Source organism: Primulina eburnea, chromosome 1 (genome assembly GCF_022965805.1).
Source record: "Primulina eburnea isolate SZY01 chromosome 1, ASM2296580v1, whole genome shotgun sequence".
NCBI lineage: Eukaryota > Viridiplantae > Streptophyta > Magnoliopsida > Lamiales > Gesneriaceae > Primulina > Primulina eburnea.
This window is the reverse complement of record NC_133101.1, coordinates 11306295-11327276: the sequence shown is the minus strand read 5'-3', so window position 1 is coordinate 11327276 and position 20982 is coordinate 11306295. Positions and strand designations below refer to the sequence as shown.

Below are 20982 nucleotides of genomic sequence, written 5' to 3'. Positions count from 1 at the left end.
TTTCATTGTTGTATGTGATATGTATATGTATTACTTGTTATCAAGAATATTATGTGTTGAGTCCTTAGACTCACTAGATGTGGTTGATGCAGATGATATTGATAATTATGATATTGGAGGTATTGATGGTTGACTTTGCTGGACTGTCGGTGCACATAACCTGAGGACCAGCACTTCTACTTTCCGCATTTAAGTTTATGTTTTACGTTAAAGATTTTACGAATATTTATTTAAGCTTTTTGAGAGATTGTTGAGAGGTTTAGCATTTGCTATACTTTTCAAATTTATTGCTTTTTAGGTTTGGTAAAACGTTTGACAATTTCATGATTTGAGACATTTCTTTGGATTTTCAAGTATTAGTTGGTTGGTTTATTTTTAATAGTGTCAAATTATTTTATATAATTTGTTTAAGGGTTCGGCCGAATTATGAGAATTAAAAAAAAAATTCTAGTACTTTTTAAGCGAAACGAATGGCAGACGTTTCAGTTGGTATCGGAGCAAAAGTTCTGTAAAGAGTCGTGCCACCATCAGCGCTAGAAATATCAGTCATCAAGCCTCAATTTGTAAGTTTTACATGCTTTATATGATTTAATATGATGTTATCTGCTTGATTACATGAATAATATGTTTATGTTACATGTTTACTAGCTTTTTGAGTGTATATGATTTCCATGCTTAAATTGCTAAATGAATAGAGATATGTCACATGATTAGAAAACTTAGATTTAAATGCATGTTAGTTACGTTAGAATTTGAAAAAAATTCAGATAAAATTCCTCCTAGACGTGCCCCTGCTATTGAGAATCAGGCTGAGAACAGTGTGAACCGACAAGACAATGTTAATGCACCCTGCCTCCTAATGGGGATGCTGCTACTCGTGCCTTAGAGGGGATGGATCGGCTCTTCGAGTAGCAGATACAGCAGCAGCAGTTACAGCAGTAGTTACAGCAAGCACCTAGGCCACAACATGACATATATGATCATTTCCGGAGGCTAGGGCCGCAAGAATTTTCTGACACTACCGATCCCTTTGCTGCTGAGAATTGGATTCGTTCACTCGAGGTACACTTTCGTTATTTGGATATGAGGGATGCGGACCGTGTGAGGTGTACCACTTATCTGTTTAGGGATGATGCTTCTTTATGGTGGGAAGGAGCCGAGCATGGTATTAATCTTGCTACACTTACATGGGCTCGTTTCAAGGAGATAATCTATGAAAAATACTTTACTGCTAATGTTAGAGGGCAACTGAAGAGGGATTTTATGGGCCTTCGTCATGGAGACTCGACTTTTGATGAATTTGTGAAAAAATTTGATAGGGGTTGTCACTTTGTACCCATTATTTCGAGGGATCCTGCAGAGTTGAGACACTTCATGGATTGACTATGACTTACCATTCGTAAGAATTTTATGATGATGCGTCCTTTGGATTATGCTACTGCTACCACTTATGAATTCTAGTCTGAGCAATCCTTGAAGGAAATTGAGTTTTAGTTACAGCGCAAGAGGCAGCAACATCAGAATAATAATCAGTCAAACAAGAAGTCATATATGGGTCCTCCTAGACCTCAAGGGCCTCAAAAGCCCCAAGGTCAAGCCAAGAAACAAGGACAGCAAAAGACGCCACCACCTGCAGCACCAAAACCTATAGAGGGACAGCCATGCAAGAAGTGCAATCGACTACACTATGGACCGTGCGTGTGGGGGTACTACTAAGTGCTTCATATGCAAGAAAGAAGGGCACAAAGCTGCGGATTTCCCAAAGAAGAATGAACCTACTATGGGACGAGCTTACGTTATGAATGTAGAGGAAGCTGAAGGAGAGCCAGACACTACTTTTATCACGGGTAACCTAGTCATTTAACATTTTTATATTGTTTTTAATTGCATGAAATGTTAAATTGGTTATTAGAATTGAATTGGGATCAAGTTTAACCTAGTGAAAATTAGGTTGCATGTTCTACCTTATTTGGATTTAAGATATGATTTTAGAAACCATAGACATTGGTAGTGAATGTTGTGCCTTAAATTATGTGAAGGATGAATTAATTCCAAATAAAAAGTTTGTTGGCCAAAATTAAAGAAAATCATAATTAAGGGTTGTTAAGTGGTTTTGAATTGTTGACGGGTTCTAAGTGCATTTTTTGAAAATGTAAGGACTAAAAGGTACTTACCGAAATTTATAAGGACTTATTTGTAATTATCAAAAGTTTGAGGACCTAATTGCAATTAGCCCAAAGATAAGGGTTTTTAATGTAATTACCGAATTCTTAAGGATAAAAAATGTGGCTTTCGAAATTTAAGGGACTAATTGGGAATTTTCGGATAATGTGAGGGTTATATCGAAATATTCAAAAATTTGTGGAATAAAGTGCAAATTTCGAAAAATTGAAGGGCTAAAATGCAATTTTTCAAGAAATTCTTAAGTTCAACGCGCAATCTTTACATAACTTTGGGAGAATAATGATAGAAATTTCCTTAAGCTTCAACGCAAAAAGATTTAAAAGACATTTTTGTCGCAGGAAGGATTGTCATTCAAGGAGAAGCTACCTATGCACTGCTAGATTCAGGACCTACACATTCATTCATATCTGAAACTTTCATCAAACGACTTAATATTATTCCTGAAGATATGGGTTTGGGTTTCAAATTTTCTATTCCTTCCGGTGATCAAATGCTCGCGTCTAAAATCGTCAAGAATCTGGAGCTTCGTTTATTCAAAGATGTAGTTCGGGCAGATCTTATTGTGCTTTCTATGCCTAAATTTGATATCATACTTTGGATGGATTGGTTATTAGCGAATGGAGCTTCGATTGATTTTCGTCAGCGATCAATGTCTATTCGACCGCCTAGTGGTAAATCTTTTGTTTTTGAGGTGGCGAGAAACAAACAAATGCCGCACATTATCTCTTGTCTGCGTGCGAGGAAGCTTATTAGACGAGGATGGCAAGCTTTTCTAGCATGTGTCACTACCGCACATGCTCCTATCAGTCAGAAATTGGAAGATGTTGATATTGTAGAGATTTTACAAGCGTCTTTCCAGAATACATTTCTGGCATTCCACCCGATCGTGAAGTTGAATTCTCTATTGTACTAATGTCGGGCACTGTTCCTATATCTAAAGCACCTTATCGTCTAGCACCCGCTGAAATGAAAGAATTAAAAGATCAAATCAAAGAATTGCTAGACAAGGGTTTTATTCGCCCTATTTATTCTCCACGAGGTGCACTGGTATTATTTGTAAAGAAGAAAGATGGTAGTATGCGTATGTGCATTGATTATCGAGAGATTAATAGAGTCACTATCAAGAATAAGTATCCACTGCCAAGAATTGAAGATTTATTTGATCAGTTGCAAGGAGCATCAATATTTTCTAAGATTGATCTTCGTTCTGGATACCATCAGTTGAAAGTTAAAGATTCGGATGTTCACAAGACATCATTTCGTACTATATATGGGCATTATGAGTTTATGGTCATGCCATTTGGGTTGATCAATACGCCAGCGATCTTCATAGATCTCATGAATCGTATATTTCAGCCGTATTTAGATCAATTCATCATAGTCTTCATTGATTACATTTTGATATATTCTAAGAGCAGAGAGGTTCATAGTCGCCATTTGAGGGCGGCACTGCAAGTTCTGCAAGATAGGAAGTTATATGCAAAGTTCAGCAAGTGCGATTTTTGGCTTGATAGAGTGGCATTCCTAGGCCACATCATTTCTAGAGATGACGTTGAATTTGATCCAAGTAAAGTTGAGGCGGTGAAAGAGTGGCCAGTACCGAAGAGTGTTACCGAGATTCGCAGTTTCTTGGGTCTAGCTGGTTATTATCGCAAGTTTCTTCAGGGGTTCTCATCTATCGCGGTACGCATGAGCGCCTTGACAAAGAAGAATGCAAAGTTTGTATGGGGACCCGAGTGTCAAAACAATTTTGATAAGTTAAAGCAAGCCTTGATTTCAGCGCCAGTGTTATCTATGCCATCGTGGGCAAGGAGAGTATGTTCTTTATACCGACGCTTTTAAACCTGGTTTGAGCGTAGTTCTGATGAAAAATGACCGTGTTATAGCTTATGCATCGAGAGAGTTGAAAATTCACGAGAAGAACTACCCTACTCATGATCTTGAGCTAGCAGCGGTAGTTTTTGCATTGAAGATTTGGAAACACTACCTTTATGGGGACAAGTGAAAAATATTCACCGATCATAAAACTTTGAAATACTTCTTCACCCAAAAGGAATTGAATATGAGACAGTGAAGATGGCTTGAATTAGTAAAGGACTACGACCGTGAAATTAGCTATCATCCGGGAAAAGCTAATGTTGTGGCAGACGGATTGAGTAGAAAAGCAGTAGTTATAACTCATCCATCACTTCAAAAACCGTTGCAGTCCGAGATACAGCGGTTCGAGCTTACATTCTATGCTAGGGTCGAGGCCCCTAATCTTGCCACATTATCAGTATAGTCGAATTTGAGAGATAGAATTCGTGACAGACAGTCTACTGATGAGCAATTGCAGAAATAGAGAGCTAGAGATGAAGCCAAGGGTCGGAAGTTATATTTTGAGGTGGATGGTATAGTTCGTTACCGAGATCATTTATGGGTTCCTAGTCACGATTCCTTGAGAGATCTCATTATGAGGGAAGCTCATGACACACCTTATTCCATTCATCCGGAAAGCACGAAGATGTACAAAGATTTGCAGTTGTTATATTGGTGGCCAGACATGAAGAGAGATATTCTGAAATTTGTATCCAAGTGTTTAACTTGTCAGCAATTTAAAGCAGAACATCAAATGCCAGCAGGAAAGCTTATGTCACTTCCTATTCCTGAGTGGAAATGAGAAAATATTACGGTGGACTTTGTTGTGGGATTGCCAAAGACCATTAAGGCTGAGAAGTTAAAGCAGAACATCAAATGCCAGCAGGAAATTTTATGTCACTTCCTATCCTAAGTGGAAATGAGAAAATATTACGATGGACTTTGTTGTGGGATTGCCAAAAACCATTAAGAGATTCAATGCTATATGGGTGATAGTGGATCGTCTGACGAAATCAGCGCATTTTCTACCTATCAAGACTACCTTCACCATGATTCAGTATGCAGAGTTATATATTCGGAAAATAGTTCGTCTGCATGGGATTCCTGAATCCTTAGTTTCTGACAGAGATCCGAGATTCACGTCATCTTTTTGGAAGAGTCTGCATGAAGCAATGGGGACTAAGTTATTATTCAGTACAACATTCCATCCTCAAACCGATGGTCATTCCGAAAGAGTTATATAAATTCTAGAAGATCTACTGCGAGCTTGTGTGATCGATTTCTAAGACAGTTGGGAACCAAAATTACCTCTTGTGGATTTCACCCATAATAATACTTACCAATCATCTATTGGGATGGCTCCATTTGAGGCACTTTATGGAAGAAAATGTAGATCTCCTATTCATTGGGACAAGGTTGGTGAAAGAAAAGAGATTGGTCTGGATGTGATTGAAGAGACTGCCGAGCTTGTAGTCAAAATTCGTGATAGAATGAAGACTGCACAAAGCCGACAAAAGAGTTATGCTGACAAGAGACGAAGGGACTTAGAATTTGCAGTGGGAGATCATGTATTTGTGAAAATAGCACCTATGAAAGTTGTTATGCATTTTGGCAAGAAGGCAAAGCTTAGTCCAAGATTTATTGGTCCATTTGATATTTTGGAGATGATTGGGACACTAGCTTATAGAGTGGCATTGCCACCATGCTTTCTGGAGTTCACAATGTGTTTCATATTTCGATGCTGCGAAAGTATATGTCAAATCCATCACACATGCTAAATTATGAACCTCTGCAATTGACTCCAAACATGACATATGAAGAAAGACCTGTCCAAATCTTGGGAAGACGAGAAAGAAGACTCCGAAACAAAGTCATTTCAATGGTCAAGGTCAAGTGGCTGAATCACTCGGATGAGGAAGCTACTTGAGGAACCGAGAAGGACTTGAAGAGTCGCTATCAGAGCTATTCGGTAAGTTCTAATTTCGATGACGGAATTTTATTTAAGGAGGGGAGAAATTGTAAGGTCCAAAATTAAGACGACGTAATCCAACTGCATGCAAATCTAGGAAATATGAAAATTGGCTAATTAATTGATTTTAATTTCTTAATTGATTATGCGACATGCATGATTGTATGTTACATAGGATTTTATTGTCATGATGCATAAAACTGTATTTTTAAGGATTATTCGAATTGCGATCGAGGAACGGAGACCGAGGGCTGAAAAAAATAGAAAATTTTTTTATTAAATAATTTTTTTAATTATTTAAAATATGGTTGATGCTTGTTCATACTTTTGAAAATAAGGGGTTTTGAGGAGATTTTATACGCCGGGACGTAATTTTTATCGGCGTTGGTTTTTCAACAAAAATACGATTGTTTTAGCAAACCGTCTAATAAAATTCACAAACTTATTTAAAAAAATTATTTTTAATATTTTAATTAAGCACTAATGGGCCTAAATTACCTTCTTATCGGGTCTAAGCCTTGTTAATAGTTTATTTAGTATTTAATAGTCAAAACCCCACCCCCAAACCCTCATTGTGCACGCCACTTCCTTGTGCAGCAAAAACTCTTCTCTCCAACAAATCACACGGCACACACACACCATATTTGAAAGAAAAATTTCGAAAGTTTCAAGGAGGAATTCAAGCCAACGTTGTCGTCGCCTTCTTCGCAATCGTCAACGAGAATTCGTGCGTTAAATACGCAAAGGCACGCATAATTCTTTCCTTCAAACATCATCACACTGTAATATGTGTTTATGTATGAATTGTGTGAAAAACAAATGACACTTTTTATTTATTTTCGTTTTTGCATAAACATGTGTAACGCCCCTAAAATTAAAAGGTCCACGCGAACCACATGCACACAAGTTATTAAATTCTCTTGTATTTTAATTAAATGTTTTAATTGCATGAATTAATTATGTTGTGCATATTTGCAGGTTTAAACTATATTTTTCTACATGGTTGCATTAAAATGTATTTTTAAAGGTTATTCGAGTTGCGATCGAGGAACGGAGACCGAGGGCTGAAAAATGTAAAATGTTTTTAATAAATAATTGTTTTTAATTATTTAAAATAAGGGTGATGCTTTTTCTTATTTTTGAAAATAAGGGGTTTTGAGGTGATTTTATACACCGGTACGTAAATTTTTATCGGTGTTGGTTTTTCAACAAAAATGCGAACGTTTTGACAACCCGGCTAATAAATTCACAAATTTTATTAAACAAAATAATTTTTAATATTTTAATTAAACACTAATGGGCCTAATTAACTTGTTAAATGGGGCAAGGCTTTTATTAGTGTGTTGATTATTATTTAAAGTGAAAAACACACCCTAAACCCTATACAAAAATCACACGCCACTTTCTGAAATTTTCCTCCAAAAATACCTCAAAACACACGGCACACTCACACAATTTGAAGAGAAAAAACGAGAAGTTGCAAGGGGGAATTCAAGCCAAAGGTCTTGCCCCGTTCTTCGATATCGTCAACGGTTTTTCGTGCGTTAAATATGCCAAAGCACACCATAATTCTCCTTTTACTCATCCATCACAACATAGTATTTATTTAATTGTGTTTTGCATGAAAAACAAGTTGCATCATGTATTGTTTTCGGATTTGCATCATAAGTGATTTTTAAGGTTCATGTTTTCATCCAAAAAACTTGTTTAATATGTGTTAAGGGACTGCCATGATTAGGATAGGTTTGAGGGATGTTTTTACATGTTTTAGAGAGTCCTAAAACACACCAAAAGGTGGCAAATCAGGAGGGAGAAAACTGGAACCGTGGGCCAAAGAATGGAGAGAACCGTGAGTTTGTTTTGGTGTGTCAAGGTTCAAATGGGTCGCTTGTTTTGCATGGTCCCTTGGGGCTTGGCCAGGGCTGGCTGGGGCTCAATTAAGGTTGGAAGAGAGGGCCTGGTGGAGTCCTATAGGGCTAGAACGCGCGCAGCCAGGCTAGGGAAGAGTCCACGCTGCATAGGACTCTTCCCGTAGGGAATTGGTGATCGGCCAGAATTTCAGGGGGTGGCTCGGTTAAGGGCTGGGCTAGGTGGTCTGGACGGTGGCCAAGGATGGTCCAGGGAAGGTTAGGAAGGTCTGGGCTCGGTGGTGGCTTGGGTAAAAGCCTCCACGCTAGGTGACAGCAGCAGCACGTGAAGAAGCACTAGAGCGCAGCTTGTGTCTTCTGATTCAAGAGGCTCGTGAGCGGGGTCCAGGGCTTGGGTTTGTCTGGGTATGGTCTGGGCGTGGTTCAGGGTCAGTTAGGGTCAGGGTGGCTTGATGGTTAAGGGTTGGGAGGAGTCCTAGATTGGTTAGGAGTTCTTTTGTTCAAAAACACTCCACCTGCACACACGCATGTAATAGGGTCCATGTTGCAGGAGCTTTAACGCGGGCCAGGGGCTGGTTCTTGGGCTTGGGGCTGGACAATAGCGTTCATAGATGAATTAGTTATGTTTTGGCTCAAGGTGGCTCGGGCGTGGCTCGAGTAAATAAGGAGTTGGCTTGGGTGGTTTGATTAAGTGTCAAAAACAAGAAGGAAAAATTGAACCATGGGTCCACGGGTGTGGCTCATGACTTGGAAGGGTAGAATAAATAATAAAAATGTTATGTTTAAAATTTGGGATCAAAATATGGAGTTTTGGATTTATCCGGGATTTAATCGCCGCACGAAATGCTAATTAATTGAAACACCTAGTTAACATTTATAAAATTATGAAAAATTATATTTAAGCTCAAATAATTATTAAAAGTTTAAATTTTTAATTTGAGAATTTTATATTAAGTTTTGGCTTAGTTCGAGATTAAAACGCATTAATAAGTCACATTTAAAGATTAATTTAAAAGTTCTCGACTTAAGCTAAATAAAAATATGAGAAAATTTTTGTAAGCTTAAATAATTATTTGGGACATGTTAGAGTTAATGAAATTAAAAAAAGTAAAAAACGTGGAATTTTACATCCAGGGGTAAAACGGTTTTTTTACACCTAAAAATTATTAAAACTTCATGGCAGTGCCCTGAATGCTGTTTTATGTGCTAATATGATTATTTTCAAAGGCTATGGATGTTTGTGGAATTTTATATGTTAAAATTTTTATTTTAAATGTTTATGACTTTAAATGCATATTTTAAAGGTTTATGATGTTGAAATATTTATTTAAAGGATTTATGGATTTTATATGTTAAAAGGAAGTGAAGTAATTGTGACTATTGAGGTTTGAGGTAAGAATGGGAATATCGTGAGGTAATTGTTACTATTGAGGTTTTAGGGAAGTAATGGGAATATCGTGACGGGAGAAGGCCCCATAGAGAGCCCATTTATGGTAAAAATCCCCAAAGAGAGCCCCGACGTTCGTATTCTATTCGAAAGAGGATAGGCCAGGGCCCAGTTGACCGGTGAGAGTGTTGCTGGTTTTCCCGCCGCCCAGTACTGCAGTTTCATGTAGATGGATCCATCGACCTTTTGAGGTTTGAGGAAAGTCACAATTAACGATCTGAATTCAATAAAGGAAAAAGAAAATGTTTATGATAATGAAAAAGGTTTTATGTCATGTCATGTTGAGGAAAAAGAAAGGAAAAAGTTTTACGTCATGTCATGTTGAGGAAGAAGAAAGAAAAAGGTTAAGGTTTATGTTTGTATGTCATGAAAAAGTTATTTTTATGTAAAAGTATTTTCACTGTTGCATGCGATTTATACATATTGTTTGTTATAAAGATTATGGTGTATTGAGTCTTTAGACTCAGTAGGTGTGATTGATGCAGGTGATTATGATAAAATGTTATGGAGGTCTTGATGGTTGACTTTGCTGGACTGAAGGTGCACATAACCCGATGACCGACGCTAGTTTTCCGCACTAGTTATGATTTATGATTTTTTATTCATTATTTACGTTAAAGATTTTAAGACTATTTATTGATGCTTTTGAGATATTTTTCAGAGGTTTAGTATGAGCTATACTTTTCAAATTTATTGTTTTTTAGGTGGATAAAACAATTGACGATTTCATGTTTTGACGTTCCCTTTGGTATTTCAAATTCTAGTTGGTTGACGTTTATTTTTAAAGTGGTGCAAAATATTTTATAAAAATATTTTCATGGATGATGAAGGTTCGGCCTAGTGTGTAGGCTTTAAAAATTTTTTTAGTACTTTTAAAGCAAAACGAATAAGCAGACGTTTCAACATGAATTTGGAAAGCATGGTTTTGATCCCAAAAATTTTTGTTTTCATACATAAAGTTGCTGCAATGATTAGGTAGTGAAAGAGAATTGTTTTTACATGATTAAGGGAGTCCTAGGAGGCACAAACAGGCTGCACACGTGAATAGATTAAGTTGGAATCGAAATTGCAAGATATTGGTGTCAAGGGCTCAGGTTGGGGGTTGGGCCTTGCATGGGTCGTCTGGGGTCAGGTCTGGGTCATGGTCCAAGTCAGGGAAGAGTCCTAGCCACACTAGGACTCGAGTCAAGGGGCTGAGGAGGAGTCCTAGCAAGCTAGGACTCCACCCGAGAGCCATCTTTGGGTGCGGAGGTGTGCAGCTCGCGCAGGAGAGGAAGGGCCTGGGTTAGGTGGGCTAGGCTGGCTCGAGAGGGGTCTGATGTTGGTCCAGGGTCGGCTGGGCTCAAGAGCGGCTCGAGTGAGGAGTCCAAGAAGTGAGGGAGACTAGGCGTATGCATGAAGACTCGTGTGGCTCTCCTGTTTCGTGCATGAGGTTTGCTCCGGGTTGGGGTGGAGTCTTTGGGGGGTCCAGGCGGTTCAGTAGGGACCAGGGGAGGTCGGGTCAGCTGATGGCTCAAGGTGGCTCGGGCTTGGCTCAATGAAACCGAGAGATAGTCCATAGGGTGGCTCAAGTGGTTCGAATTTAGGATATTGTTGGGTTTTAAATCGAAACACGGCTCACGAGGTTGAGTCATGGTTCACGAGGGCCAAAATAATATAAAAAGTCTAAATTTTGAACTTAGGAATTTTATATTAAAGTTTGGAATTATTCGAGATTAAAACGCCTTCAAAACGACTAATTGCGAATCAATTAAAAAGTCTAGTATTTAAGCTGAATAAAATTATGAGAATTTTTAATTTAAGTTTAAATAATTATTTGGGACATGTTAGAGTCAATGAAATTAAGAAAAAATCAAAAACGTGAAATTTTACGTCTTGGGGTAAAACGGTAAATTTACACTCAAAAATTAGTAAACGTCATGGCAGTGTCCTAAATTATGTTTTATATGCTAATATGATTATTTTAAATGTTTATGAATTTGTATATGTTAAATTATTATTTGCAAATGTTCATGGATTTTTACAATTTAATCTTGTCATTTAAAAGGTTTGCATGCTTGTTTTAAAAGAAAAACGATATTATATGCATGTTTTTATTAAGTGATAGAAATAAGAAATTTTGAAGGACGTGAAGGGATTGTGACTAATACGATGATATGTTGGAAATATCATGAGGGTTATGGTCCCAGTGGGAGACCGACGATCGTGTTTCCTTGGATACGGATACGAATACGTTAATATGTTAATACGTTGACCAAGGCTCAGTTGACCGTGAGAGAGTTGTTGATGTTCCTGCCGCCCAGTACTGTGGTTATATGTAGATGAATCCATCGCCCAATACGAATACGAATACGAATCACAATCACGATTTGAATTCAACAAACACGAATACGAATATGAATATGTTGATATGAAAATGATTATGTTGATATGAAAATGATTATGCTTAAAGTTTATGCATTATTATGAAAATTTTATTTAAGTACAAGTATTTTTTACTGTTGTATGTGATCTATATATGTATTACTTGTTATCAAGAATATGATGTGTTGAGTCTTTAGACTCACTAGATGTGACTGATGCAGGTGATATTGATAATTATGATATTGAAGGTCTTGATGGTTGACTTTGTTGGACTGTCGGTGCACATAACCAGAGGGCCAGTGCTTCTACTTTCCGCATTTAATTTTATGTCTTACGTTAAAGATTTTACGACTATTTATTTAAGCTTTTTGAGAGATTGTTGAGTTGTTTAGTATGTGCTACACTTTTCAAATTTATTGCTTTTTAGGTTTGGTAAAACGTTTGACGATTTCATTTTTTGAGACATTTCTTTGGATTTTCAAGTATTGGTTGGTTGGTTTATTTTTAATAGTGTCAAATTATTTTATATAATTTGTTTAAGTGTTCGACCGAATTATGAGTTTTTTTTGGCAGACGTTTCAAATGCGATGATATGGAAGGCCAAGGCTCACTGGATGGGTAATACTATCGCTGATGTCCCCGTCGCCCGGTACCGCAGTTACACGTAGATGGATCCATCGCCTAATACGATGATATGAAAGTCACAGCTAATGAACATGATTCAAATTAAGAAAACGAACACGTATATGTTAATATGTTGAGTTATGCTATGAAATGTTTATGCTTTAACAGATCATGATTATGCATACGATTTTATAAAATCATGAAATGTATCTTTATTACAGTACTTTTCACTGTTACCTGTTTTATATATGTATTTTCTATAATGTTACAGGTATGTTGAGCCTTTAGATTCATTAGGTGTGAATGATGCATATGAGTTTGTTGATCAGGAGATTGGAGGTGTCGAAAACTGAGTAGGCAGGGCTGGATGTGCGTACGCTAACCCAAGGGCCTTATTTCTTCCGCACATAATGTTCATGGGATATGAGAGATTATTGGATATTTTAAAACTATGTTTCTTTTTGTGTTGATGATTCGACATGAGTTTTGAGAATATTTTTAACTGCTGTAATTTTCAGTATCGGATTTCAATTATTTCAAAAAGATGTGATTTATAGTCATTATTGCATGCATGCTTGTAATTGATTATTTTCAAAATGTAGTTTTAAAAAAATTAGTAGCATTTTAATTAGTAGACGTTTTTGTTGGTATCAGAGCAAGGGCCCTATATAGGGTTGTGCCACCGCCAGCTTCTGCAGCTCAGTCTTCAAGCCTCAAGTCTGTAAGTTTTGATGTTTCAAATGTTTTAATGTTATCACCTGCATGATTACATGATTTACAATTTACAGTACATGATTAGCTACTTCCATGATTTAAGGATTGAAATGTTTTTAAAACTAGATTAAATTGCATGATGGGATACGTTTAGAATTTGGACTGTATTCAGATATCATCTCTCCCAGACGCGTCCCTAATACAGACTGACAGGACGACACTCTAGGAGGCGGCAGAGGCCCACCTCCACCGTCTCCGCCGCCATTGGATGCAGCTACTCGAGTTCTCGAGGGCAGGGCTATACTTCTGGAGTAGGCTCCCTGAACTCAGACATACACTTATGAGAAGTTTAGACGGCTCAACCCGAAGGAGTTTGGGGGCACCACTGATCCATTCTTGGCAGAGGGTTGGATTCGATCCTTGGAGCTACATTTTTAGCACCTGGATATGAGGGATGGCGACCAGGTCAGGTGCGTCATGTATATGTCGAGAGATGTTTCATCCCTTTAGTGGGATGGAGCAGCGTACGGACTGAAACTAGCTACCCTCACGTGGAAGCAGTTCAAGGATGTGTTCTATGGTAAGTATTTCCCAGCTGATATCAGGGGCCGCCTTACGAGGGAGTTAATGAGTCTTCGTCGGGGGTACTCGTCTGTGGCCGAGTTTATTAGGAAGTTCGACAGGAGCTGTCACTTTGTGCCCCTCATTGCCAGAGATGCCGTCCAGAAGATGAGGCATTTCATGGATGGCCTCGGGCCTATTTTGCGCCGAGATGTTATGTTGATGAGAACGGCGAGCTATGACGAGGCCACCGCTTGTGCTTTTCAGGCGGAGCAGGCGCTGTGGACATTGATTTTGAGATGCAGCGAAAGATGCATCAGACCCAGCCCAGTGCACAGCCGTAGAAGAAGCAGTACTCAGGGCCACCGAGGCAGCAGAAAAACCAGGGACATTTTATGAGGCCAGGATAGCAGCGGCCTCCACAGGCAACAGGGGCTCCTAAGCCGGTGGAGGGACAGGTGTGCAAGCAGTGCAACATATTGCACTACGACAAATGCATGTGGGGCTCCTTTAGGTGCTTCGTATGTGAATAGGAGGGCCACAAGGCCGCTGATTGCCCCAAGAACAAGGGCCTTACGAGTGGCAGGGCCTACGTGATGCTTACAGAGGAGGCAGAGGCGGAGCCAGATTCTACACTGATTAATGGTAACCTTTACTCTTAAGAATTTTAAATTTCCGCCTTGATTGCATGGGTTTTATGATTGTTATGGGTATTACTTTAGGATTGAGAACCTAGAATAAATTAGGTTGTATGTTCTAAATATTTGGATTTAATGACTGAATTGAATTGATTAAGGGTTTTTAAGGACCATATTGCATTAACTGAAAATTTTAAGGGTGATTTTTGAATTTTTCAAAATTTTGGGAATCAATTTCGTAAATTTCGAAAGTTTTAAGGATTAAATGGGCTAAATTTGAAAATTTTTGGGACAAATTTGCAATTTTCGAAAATTGTATGGCCAATTTGCTATTTTCGAAATTTTTGAGGTGAAAATTTGAGATTTTTTTTGGGTACTAGAAGTAAATTGTTACGCCTTAAACGCATACAAATCTCGAGGATGAGATTAATGTTTTTAATGCTGTAACATATCCCAAAGTTTTTGTTTTGATGATACCAAAACTTGGCTTAAAAATGAACTAATGTTTTATATTGAGGCATGCAGGAAATTAAGAACAAGGTTACGTTCGGAAGATCCGAAATTCGGTTCGGACGTTCCGAAATTGTGCAAATCAGAAGCAAAATAGAAGCTGTTCGGAAGCTGCGAGGAGCAAGTTCGGACGTTCCGAAGACTGGATCGGACGTTCCGAACACAAGCAATCAAATGACTTCAATCCGGAGACAAATTGATCTGACTGTTGATTGAGTAGATTTCGGACGCTACGATGGACATGATCGGAAGCTACGAAGTGTTGAAGATTTCAAATCTCCGGAACGCGGGAAAGTTCGGACGGTACGAACTGTAGTTCGGACCTTCCGAAGTTGTTCATACACTGTCTGAAAGAATTGTTCGGAAGAAACGAAGTTTGATCGGTCCCTCCGAAGCATATGTTCGGACCCTACGAAGTCAAGAACGGAAGATCCGAAGTCATTCCAGAATTTCGCAAATTGATTGCAATCACTTCGGAAGTTCCGAAGAATAAACAGAAGATCCAAACCTTGGCGTCCAAGACTAGTATAAATAGGCCTTTGAGGATGCATTATCAACCATCCCACTCCATTCTCTCTTGTCTCTTATAAAGCTTTCTACTATCTCTTGTGTGCGTTGATTAAAAGAGTTGTAATATCAAAAGAGTTGTAGAAAAAGAGTGAAAGTAATACTCTCGAGTGGGTTGTAAAGTTCGTGGCTATCCTTGGAGCCCTCAAGGCCAAGTAGACGCATCGAGGCGTGGTTGTAAAAGCTAGCTTGGAGCTCCTAAATCCAAGTCGTTATAGTGATACCTCGATCCTCATCGAGAAGGGGAGACGTAGACGATTCTTCGTCGAACTTCCATAAACATCTCTATCCCTCTTTACTTTACGCATTTACTTTATTGCATTTAAATTACGCATTTATTTTACGCACTTACTTTACGCATTCATTTAACGTATTTATTTGTGATTGTCCCTCAAATCTTCCGCTTGCAATATTTGCAAACTCGTTTTAAACGCTAAAGGGCCTTGAAGAACCTATCCCCCCCCCTTTAGGTTCTTCAAGTGGTATCAGAGCCAAGTTTTTTTGAAAAATCTTTTAAAAATGGCCAATCTAGCAAGCGAGTATGCCCAAGGACAATCCACAAATCGTCCCCCTCTTTTCAATGGTACTAATTACGGATATTGGAAGAATAGAATATCTCTATACATCCAATCCGTCGATTACGACCTTTGGAAAATAACGGTGAAAGGTCCCTATATCCCCATGAAAACGGTGGATGATAAGGAAATTCCTAAGGGAATGGATGACCTCACCAAGGACGATATGAAACTTATCTCTCAAAATGCTAAAGCTATGAATATTCTTCATTGTTCCCTAGATATGAATGAATACAACCGAATCTCGGCTTGCACCTCCGCCAAAGAGATTTGGGACAAATTGGAGATTTGCCACGAGGGAACCAATCAAGTCAAAGAAACGAAGATAGATCTTCTCCAACTCAAGTACGAGACCTTTGAGATGGAACCCAAGGAGGATATCGACACCATGTTCCGGCGGCTCACCCAAATCATCAATGAGCTTTCCCAACTTGGTGAGAACTACCCAAATAAACAAGTGTGGAGGAGAGCCCTTCGAGCACTACCGGCGGAATGGGATGCAAAGCGCACGGCTATCATTGAATCCAACAAGGGAGATGCGGCATCCTACGACCTTGATCAACTCCATGGGACCCTAAAGACCCATGAACTTGAAGTATCTACCCGGAAGGAGACAAAGAAAGATGACGACAAAGTAAAGGCGAAAGGGATCGCCTTGACCAGTCAACTTGAAGATAGCGACGATGAAGAAATGGCACTCCTCACTAGAAAGTTCAAAAGATTCATGCGGAGTTCCAACTTCAACAAGAAGGACAAAAAGATTGAGAAGGAAGTGACCTGCTACAACTGTCAACAAAAGGGTCACTATGCAAACGAGTGTCCCTCCAAGAAGAAGGCCGGCAAAGACAAGAAGAAGGCCCTTCTAGCCACATGGAGCGACAGCGACAACGAAGAGGAGTCTACCCTATGCTTCATGGCGAAGGAAGATCATCTGACCGACTCGGATGACGACGAGGTACCCTCTTACGATGAATTACTCTCCGCTTACACTAGTATGTACAATATGGCTAAGTCACTTAGAAAAGAGAATAAGCAACTTAAAACTGAACTAGAAGCTAGGATGCATGACAACACTAGGCTCAAGACAAACCTAAGAGACTTAGAGAAAGCCTTCAACAAGTTCAATGTGAGTAGCGGTAAACTAGAAAACTTCTTGAGCATGCAAAGGTGTAACTTCGACAAAGGAGGTCTAGGATATGAAAAGAAATCAGTCAACTTCGCTAGTCTTATCGCAAAGGCAAAACTAAGAACACCACCCACATGCACTTACTGTTGTAAGATAGGCCACATAAGACCTAAATGCAAGAAACTTAGACATCAACACAATAAGAATAGTTATTGGAAATGGATCCCCAAATCCCCAACTAACCTCAAAGGACCCAAAGAAACGGGTACCAACTATCAAATTGTATCTCAATATTGTAGGGACAAAGGGGAGACAAGTCATCGAGCACTTGGTATCTTGACAGTGGATGCTCTCGACACATGACGGGAGAAAAGAAGCTGCTACAATCCATTCGACCAAAAGAAAAGGGATCGGTGACCTTTGGAGACAACAGCAAAGGGATCATAGAAGGCATCGGCTCAATAGGTATATCTAACTCTACTATTATTGATGATGTACTTCTTGTGAAAGGACTTAAACATAACCTCCTAAGCATTAGTCAATTGTGCGATAGGGGTTATGAAGTCAAATTCACACCACACGATTGCACTGTATCACTCACAACTGACAAATCCATTAGTTTCAAAGGTTATAGAAGTGAAAATGTTTACAAGGTCGATTTAAAGATTTCATCTTTTTCAAAAATAAAAAGCCTTGTAACATTAAATGTTGATGACAACATTCTTTGGCATAGACGACTTGGTCATGTTGGGATGAGCACCATAGAAAAACTTTTAAAACTTGACCTAGTTTCCGGAATGCCAAAGCTGAATTTAAAATTAGATTCTTTTTGTGATGCTTGTCAACTTGGTAAACACACAAAGGAATCTTTCAAAAATAAAAATTTTGTATCCACTTCTATGCCCCTTGAATTACTTCACCTAGACTTATGTGGTCCCTCGAGGACAACTAGTCTAGGAGGTAAATCCTATGCTTTTGTCATTGTGGATGATTTTTCACGTTTTACTTGGACATTGTTTTTAGCCCATAAAAGTGATGCCTTTGATCATTTCAAAATTTTTGTCAAAAAGGTTGAAAATGAGAAAAATCTTTTGATCAAACAAATCCGTAGTGACCACGGAACGGAATTTCAAAATGAAAATTTTTCAATTTTTTGTCAAAACAAAGGCATTGGTCACAACTTTTCTTGTCCTAGAACTCCTCAACAAAACGTTGTCGTTGAGAGGAAGAATAGGACCCTAGTAGAGATTGCAAGGACCATGCTATGTGAGCATTCTCTACCAAAATATTTTTGGGCTGAAGCGATGAGTTCTGCTTGTTACATCATCAATCACGTATCAATAAGGCCAATTCTCAAGAAAACTACATACGAACTATGGAGAGGGAGAAAGCCTAACATTTCTTACTTCTGCGCCTTTGGATCAAAATGCTTCATCCACAACAATGGTAAGGACAACCTGGGTAAGTTCGATGCTAAATCGGACAAAGGTATCTTTCTTGGTTACTCTACTTCTAGCAAAGCATATAGAGTCTTTAATAAACGCACTTTACTAGTTGAAGAATCTATTCATGTCATAATTGATGAAACTAACCCTTGCTTGCCTAGACCTGTTGTTTCTGATGATGATGATATAGATATCCTTGGCGAAGAATTGGAGTCCACAAGCCTAGATGATGTTCCTAAAGATCAAGAGGACGCACCTCTTCCGAAGGAGTGGACTACGCACAAGGATCATCCCATGGACCTCATCATTGGTAGCCCATCGAAGGGAGTATCTACTCGCTCTTCGAATATGTGCAATTATCTTGCTTTTCTTTCTCACATAGAGCCTAAGAACATAGAAGAAGCTTTACTTGATGATTCTTGGATTATTGCTATGCAAGATGAACTAAATGAATTTAGAAGGAATAAAGTTTGGAATCTTGTACCTAGACCCACTGATAGACCTGTCATAGGAACTAAATGGGTATTTAGGAACAAGTTAGATGAGCATGGTACAATCACTAGAAATAAAGCTAGGCTAGTAGCTAAAGGATATAGTCAAGAAGAGGGAATTGATTATGATGAGACTTATGCTCCTGTTGCTAGACTAGAATCCATTCGCATGCTACTTGCTTTTGCTTGCTCTAGAGACTTTAAATTGTTTCAAATGGATGTTAAAAGTGCTTTTCTTAATGGTGATTTGAAAGAAGAAGTGTATGTTGAGCAACCTGTTGGTTTTGAAGATGTGCACTTATCTGATTATGTGTATAAACTTGATAAGGCTTTGTATGGTTTGAAACAAGCTCCTAGAACTTGGTATGAGAAATTGTTTACTTTCTTGCTGTCTAATGGTTTTTGTAGGGGGAAAGTTGATATTACCTTGTTTACCTTGACTAAAGATAATGATTTGCTGATAGTACAAATATATGTAGATGATATTATTTTTGGTGCTACTAATGAACACTTGTGTAGAGATTTTTCTAAGCTTATGCAGGATCACTTTGAGATGAGCATGATGGGCGAGCTCAACTACTTCCTTGGTCTCCAAATCAAGCAATGCAAGGATGGTTTCTTTGTCAACCAAGGGAAGTACATCAAGGAGATGCTCAAAAAGTTTGGGATGGAGTCTTCCAAAGCCTCATCCACACCTATGAGCACGACAGTCAGACTCGACAAAGATGAGGGAGGTAAACCTGTTGACCAAAAGTTATTTCGTAGCATGATTGGCTCCCTACTCTATGCGACTGCTAGTAGACCTGACATTATGTTTAGTGTTTGCTTGTGTGCACGATTTCAATCATGTCCAAAGGAATCACACTTATTCGCCTTAAAACGCATTTTCAAATATCTTTCAAATACTCCAAATCTCGGATTATGGTATTCTAAGAACTCATTTTTCGATTTGAAAGCTTACTGTGATGCCGACTTTGGAGGATATAAGGTGGATAGAAAGAGCACTAGTGGTACTTGTTTCTTTTTGGGAAATTGCTTGGTGTCATGGTTTTCTAAAAAGCAAAACTGTGTTGCACTTTCAACGACCGAGGCCGAGTATATGGCTGCCGGTAGTTGTTGTGCACAAATTCTTTGGATGAAGTATCAATTACTCGACTATGGTGTTACTTTTTCAAAAATTCCAATCTTTTGTGATAATACAAGCACCATATGTCTAACAAAGAATCCAGTTCAACATTCTCGTACAAAACATATTGACATTCGACATCATTTTATTCGTGATCACATTGAGCAAAATGATGTTGAACTTCACTATGTTGACACCAAGAATCAAATTGCTGATATTTTTACAAAACCACTAGATGAATCTACTTTTACTCGTTTGCGTGGTGAACTTGGCATGATTGAGTTGTAAACATTAGTCAAATACTCTCGTACATATTTGTTAAATTGAGGGGGAGTATTATTAATGTGAGCATTATAATATCGGATAATACAAATTAATTGTATTTATCCATAATTATGGCTCAACATTCATTTATGTGCTAAATATTTTAAATTTTAGGTGTTCCTCATCTTAGCTTATGTTTTTGTTAATTTTTGTTTATTTTATCTTTATGCATCATTGTATAAAAGACTTGCATTTATTAGTGGAAATTTTACCTGTTTATTTGTCTCTCTTTATGCTTATGTCTTTTTGATTATCGCAAAAAGGGGGAGAATTTATTTGGTTAAAATTGCTATAAATTGGTTATTAAATAAAATCGCCTTAATTCAACCTCTTAGATTTGTTATTTGATTAAGGGGGAGTTATTTAATAACATTTAGATTATGTTGATTATTGTTTCTCAATTTTTAACCAAGTTTTGTGATCATCAAAAAGGGGGAGATTGTTACGCCTTAAACGCATACAAATCTCGAGGATGAGATTAATGTTTTTAATGCTGTAACATATCCCAAAGTTTTTGTTTTGATGATACCAAAACATGGCTTAAAAATGTACTAATGTTTTATATTGAGGCATGCAGGAAATTAAGAACAAG

The 20982-nt window shown here is 38.3% G+C and overlaps 1 protein-coding gene across 1 annotated transcript; it reads left to right on the top strand.

The window, feature by feature from the left end:
* The first annotated feature begins 1551 nt into the window (after nucleotides 1-1551).
* On the top strand, nucleotides 1552-20354 carry LOC140804063 (uncharacterized). Its single transcript, XM_073159948.1, has 7 exons — nucleotides 1552-1706; nucleotides 12585-12652; nucleotides 13551-13918; nucleotides 14122-14233; nucleotides 16337-16833; nucleotides 17304-17498; nucleotides 19695-20354. The coding sequence occupies exons 1-7, from the start codon at nucleotides 1552-1554 to the stop codon at nucleotides 20352-20354; spliced, it is 2055 nt and encodes a 684-aa protein (XP_073016049.1).
* The last annotated feature ends 628 nt before the right edge of the window (nucleotides 20355-20982 follow it).